General features: G+C 48.5%; 1 protein-coding gene across 1 annotated transcript in view; it reads left to right on the forward strand.

Moving 5' to 3' along the window:
• Window positions 1–5758, forward strand: part of GLG1 (golgi glycoprotein 1) — a 147049-nt gene extending 141291 nt beyond the window's left edge. The window contains exon 26 of the mRNA XM_015087194.3: window positions 660–5758. Coding sequence (XP_014942680.2) covers window positions 660–827 — 168 coding nt within the window. The 3' untranslated portion in view covers window positions 828–5758. The remainder of the gene's footprint in view (window positions 1–659) is intronic.
• Window positions 5759–6000: the final 242 nt, after the last annotated feature.

The raw sequence follows: 6000 nt of genomic DNA on the forward strand, positions 1-6000 counted from the left end.
GAAGACTGGCTAGGCTGCAGAGCCTGTGATTACAGGAGCAATGCAGTGTACTCGGTCAGCCTGAGTCATACTTGCACAGTTTCTGATGGGACCGCACTCCTTATTTAATGGTGAGTGACAGGAAGTCAAGATACAGAACCAGCATCCAACACAATCTCAACTGTTTGTTTTCTGTGGTTTTTAATAATAAATCAGAATACCTAAGACCCTGTGTGACCTGGTACAAGTAATCACGTCCCACCCCTTGGCCTGTGGGTCTTCATCTGTAAAATGGGAGGAATACAATCTACTCTCAAGGATTGGTACGAGGACTAAATGATTGAAAACCTGTTGAGTGCTCTGCGAGGGCTTATGTGGCCAGGTCTTGAGTGTGAGGGCTGCTGTCAGGTTGGCAGGGGCGGGGATGGCGTGAGATGGACAATATGAGACCCCACCTCTTTGTAGTTGTCTGTATTTTCTCGCCTTATGTAGTAGATATATACCATAGTGTGATCAGGAAAAGGAGTTGTGGCTCTGTGTTTGATTGTCTTGTCCCTTTCCCTTTCTCCCAAAAGGAAATGACATAAATTAAACTAGGAATTGAGAGGGGCAAGTTATAGCTAGCCCTGCCTCCAACCCAGTTCTGTGTCCAAGGCCTGTGCTGCTGTGTGTCCTTCCAGGTGGCCCCGGCTGATGGCTTCTCTGACCTCGCCATGCAAGTGATGACATCTCCATCAAAGAACTACATTCTGTCTGTGATCAGCGGGAGCATCTGTATATTGTTCCTGATTGGCCTGATGTGTGGACGTATCACCAAGCGAGTAACACGAGAGCTCAAGGACAGGTAGAGCCACCGTGACCACCAAAGGAACTACCTGTCCAGTGCCCAGTTTGTACAGCCCTCCTGTATAGTGTACCCACTCACCTCGTTCTTCTAGGAGGTGGCATCAACACCCATGTTAGAGCAGCAGCAGGTGTCCTCTGCGTTGTCCCATCTCAGACTTCGCCCGTGTCCATGGTGTCCTCCTCCTCCTCGACCATTTGTGCAACAGCAGCAGCTGGCCGCTTTGGTTATTGCCTTTGTTGGCAAATTTGGGTTTACCTGCCCGTAGACAAGTCTCTCTCGTACCAATGGAACTACCAGTACTTCCAGAACCAACTTACCTGACCTGCAACTCAAATGATTTTTAAAAAACAAAACAAAACAAAAACCACCAAAAAAAAAAAAAAAAAAAGAAAGAAAAGAAAAAAAATTTTTAAAGAAAGAAAAAAATGTATATAATAACACATCTCCTCCAGGCTTGACTTGGGCAATGGGGTTATTTCTTCTCTGTGACTGTAAAATGAAGCAGGACTTACGGGGAAAACACAGCACCCAATATGCTATATAACTGGGATGTCTTGCTCATTTCTCAAAAGCACCTTTGGACCATGTGGGGGCCACGGACTTCACCGACGAGTGGGAAATCAGTGACCAGTCTGCTTTGGGTCTTGTTTTCTTCTGCTAAAACAGTGATGCCTTCCAGATCTCACCTTAATAGAGCCACTGCTGGTCAGGACCCCAGGCCATGAGTATTTCTATGACCCCCTCACTTCAGTGAGGTAAAGCAAGCATGAGCTTCCTTAAGCCAGAGGCAGATGGGTTGGGGAGGAGATCAAAAGTGGGAAGCTGGTCAGAGGCTGGACCCTGAGTCCCAAGGAGCAGGATCCCAGGAATCTTCCTCCTCCAGGCTAGCACAGGACTCAGTTACATTCGGATTGACCCTGCTGGGGATGGTGGTTAGTCTGGAAGGCCTGCGGGGAGGCAGGGACTGCAGCAGAGAGGGAGCTCGGGGCAGGAAGGAGGAGCAGGGATTGATTCACTTTGCTCAGTTTTTAGGCAACAGTGCAAGTCAAAGACGATGGCTTATAAAGATTTAGTGTGGTCTCAAGATGTGACTGGCAGTCCAACCTGATCCTTGTGCAGGCTCAAGGCCACCTTCCCAGACAAGCTCCCTTAGGCCTCTTTGTAGAGAGGACTTGGAAAGTTATTACGTTAAAAGATGGAGCCTTTTATCTGTTTTTTTCTTTCTGTCCATTTGCTGCGTACACCCACTGTAGTAGGCATTGGCTGAGTGTTGTACTTTGATGAATCATCAGATGTTGTACTTCCAGAATCTAGCTTTATGGAAGCAATCTTCCTGGCCGTCCTGCTTCGTCCCTCCAGTGTGGGATGGCAGGTTTGGAGTGTAAAAGGGGAGGAGTGCAGGCATCACAGTGCAACTTGGCACACCTTGGTTTGAGTTTGGGGCATGGAGTTACAGTGGGTGCACAAGAGGGCGGCATGTACAGTAGGAGATATATTTATATAATATATATTTTATTAACCTGTTAGACGTCCACAGAGTATTATAAATCACGTGCCTAAAACTGTCCACATAGACCATGGCGCCCCTCCTTGCCCTACCCCCCCCTTGCCACTGTCCACATGTGCTGCGGGACGTATGCAACATTTGTCTCCCCTGAAATGTGTTCGATACAAAGTGGGTCAGTTTGTGGATCAGTTGATGCAGATTACTCCTTGTCTCATCTGAATGATGTATATTTGAATACTGTGGTTTTCTTTGCTCATTGCTCCCCTTCCGGGAGGCAGTGCGATCCAGAAGCCAGCTGTATCCCCCTGCCTAGGGTACTGCGAGTTACCAAGGGGAACTGCTCAGCTGCTTGGTCCCTTCAGTCCTGCTCTTAGGGTCTTCCTGATTCTCAACACCTGTCCTGGGGTTCTTCCAAAACTTGAAACTCTTGGAGTCCGAGCAGCATACCCCTACCACCACCATTGTTGGACTGAATTGAGCTGGTCTGGATAGTCCACCTCCAGGAGTTCCCACCTGGGCCTGGGGGCTTGGAATTGAGAACCGGGGATGTCCTCTTAACGCAGGCCCCCACTGACCTGTCTGGCATGGTTCACAGGATAGAATAAAACATTCACCATTTGGTGAGTGTGCAGGTACCATTCTCCATCTCTGCGTTCTCCCTCCTAGTGTTTGTAAAACAAACCAATAGTTTAAGGTATCTGGACATTTTGGCTTTGTCTGAAGCATATCTGGAAGCTTGAAAAGGATTTTGATTCTTGAAACATTTATCATCTTTAGAAATGATACAATAAATAAAAGGGATAATTCTGCCAGTATTTTTGTTGCTTTTGCTAGAAAGCATTTCACCATCCTGCTTGGAATAGTTTCATATGACTGGTTCTTGAGAGTCCCAGGTAGTGTCCTGAGCAGTTTTCTACCTGCAGGGGGCCCAGCACCTTCTGAACCTGCAGCTCAACTGTATCCATTCTGCCCCCCATTTGGTATAATAACACAGGTTCTGGGGCACCTCTGGTCACTGGCCTCAGAGGTCAATCATGAGTAAATCACCTAGTCGACTCAAGAAGAAATCGCCCTAGTGGAGAAGCTGATGATGGACCTTGGCCTTTATCTCCTCTGATGTCTAGCCTGTGGACAATAACAAGCAGCTGGTGGGGGGTTTTCCACAGTCAAGGCCTCAGGCGTTTGCCGAAAATCCAGGTAACTCATCTGGCCTTATTAGCTCTCTCCAGGGTCTGGGGAAGTCATATGAAGTGTGCTCCAGAACACTCCAGAGGCCCCGAGAGGTTACTCTTCTGGCCTGGAGGCCCTCCGGTACAGGAGATTGGAAATGCAGGGCGACTGTCAAGAACAAGACTCTTCCCTCTAACTGAGTTTCTCTCCCAGAAGGGTAGCCCTGGAAGTGAGACCCTTACCCTGGTGCGGCCCTGACCATCCTCTGCTATTGCTGCTCTCCCAAGAGACGTGTTCTAGCAAGATGTGCTGAGGTAGGAGCATAGCCGAGGCTTGCGTTCACTCCAGCAGGAAAGTCTTCCTCCTCTACATTCCCTGGAGGCCCTCTGGCTGCCACTGCCAGTTCTGTGGGTCCAGTCAACGCACTCCAAACCAGTGCATCCTGAGTACTGGTACTCAGCAGGCATTGGCTCGAATTCACTGCAGGCCTCCGGCTGTCTGATATCCTGTGCTTCCTTTTCTGGGGAACAGTGAGCAGCTCTGCCTGGGCGAGAGAGGGAGGGAGATTCTGCTTTCCTAGAAGAGGTGACAGAATTGTCAGAGTTCACTTCTTCCTATTTCCTGAAGTTGTGTCATAAAAGAATCCAGTGGTAAAGAGGTCTATAGTATCCATTTACTCATCAGACAAAATGGAACGAGACTTCTGTGCCGACTTCCCTGTCTTCCCAAGAAAAGATTCACTCTCTTGTGTGAGTATGACTTCTGGAAATGTCTCCCATCCTCCCCACCCCCAGGCTTACGGTACAGCTTCTGTCCCACAGATCCCCATTCTAGGGAGTCATCCAGGGAGAGAGAGATGGCTTCATGGGCCTCCTTTCTTACTTAGCTGGTCTCAAGTTCTTCTGAGAAAAAGCTTTCATATCCCGTTTCTTCCCCTCCCCCACCAAAAACTACATGTTCTCCACATCCAGCTTCTTTTAAGCAAGCAGATACAGAGAAGGAAGCTGGAAGGGACCCATGGCAGCCAGCCAATCCAGCCTGACCCATTTAACCTAAATTTTGGCCACAGAACCACAAGCATAGGGCTTTTTGAATTGTGTGCATTTTGGTATATATATTTGTATTTCAGGTTCTTATGGATTTGGGAAACCTGAACGATCCTTTTTTTCTCCCCCGCTTTGGACAGCACCTACGTAGCTTTATCGAATGCAGCATTCTGGTACCCTGAATTTCTCCTCGGCCTTCAGGGACACTTCTCTCCTTCACCTCTTCTCCACTGCTCCCTGATTCCCAAGGGCCGTGAGGCCACAGCTCCTGTTCTGGCCTGCCCCTCGTCCCTTCCTCCCTCACTCTATCTCTCTCTCTTGTCTTTGGTTGGCCATCTCTCTAATACACTCCTCTTGGTCCTCCTCTCCATTAGGACCAGGGTCACATGTTAGGGCATTCGAGTCTGAAGCCGAATCCCCCTTCTTGCCCTGACCTCAGACAACAGATAAGTCATAGCAAACCCAGACTGACTCTTCTGAGTGACAAGCTTCTCCCAGCCGTCTAGTGAGATCACTATGGAGACCCCAGGACTGCTTGTTATCTGGAGCACAAGGTGGAACTATCTGTTTAGTCTGGTGGTAGCAGGATCCTGATGGTGGTTTCCTCTCCTTCCTCCTCCCCAAGATCTGTCACAACACACCGGTAGGGATGTTGTTGGGATACATGGAGTAGAGAAACCTTCCTGGGCAAGGAGAAAATTCAGATAGTGCCTCTATATTCTGTTTTTGCCTTCCCCCAGCATGGAACCCATGGAACCCATGGAACCTGGACCCCAGAGCCCAGCAGGCCTATGCCAGGAGCTAGGGAGGTTGGAGAGGCCCCAGGCAGACTGCAGTCAGTGCATGGGGTCGGGTGGCCAGCAGGACAGCCGGCAGCAGGAGCCTTCCTAGCAGCTTCTCCCGGCACAGTGTTCCCAGGTCAGTCCAAGCAGGAAAACAGACTGAACAGCAGATGCTGTGTGACATCTTAGGCCTTGAACTTTTTTTTTTTTTAAGAAAGAGAAAATACAGAAAAGTAAAATTAACACAAGCCTCTTTTGTAAATGATTTTTCTTTCTATGTATAAAATCCCAGCAGTTCCTTGTTTTTACATGTTCATGCTGTGTAATTTTGAGATGTTACTGAGATCCTGAACATAATGTGCATTTTTTTCTGTACAGATGAAATGGGAGAATTTAATAAAGAGTTTGCAGGTTTTTACTTGTTAAATCTTCTCTGGTGACTGGGAGGACGCCCCCAACCAACTGCTCTGTGAGGAGCATCTCCCGAGCTGTGCACCCTGACCCTACTCGCTGCGCTTGGTGGTGTCATTTCTGTCTCCTCAGCTAAATAGGTCAAGCAGGGTAGGACCACAGGAACTTTAGAGGCCGGATCCAAGGTTTTCTGACTGTCAGGTTGATGTGTTGGGAATTACTCACTTTAAACCACATCATAAGGCTCCTTCCTGGGGA

Source organism: Acinonyx jubatus, chromosome E2 (assembly GCF_027475565.1).
Source record: "Acinonyx jubatus isolate Ajub_Pintada_27869175 chromosome E2, VMU_Ajub_asm_v1.0, whole genome shotgun sequence".
In the NCBI taxonomy this organism is placed as follows: domain Eukaryota; kingdom Metazoa; phylum Chordata; class Mammalia; order Carnivora; family Felidae; genus Acinonyx; species Acinonyx jubatus.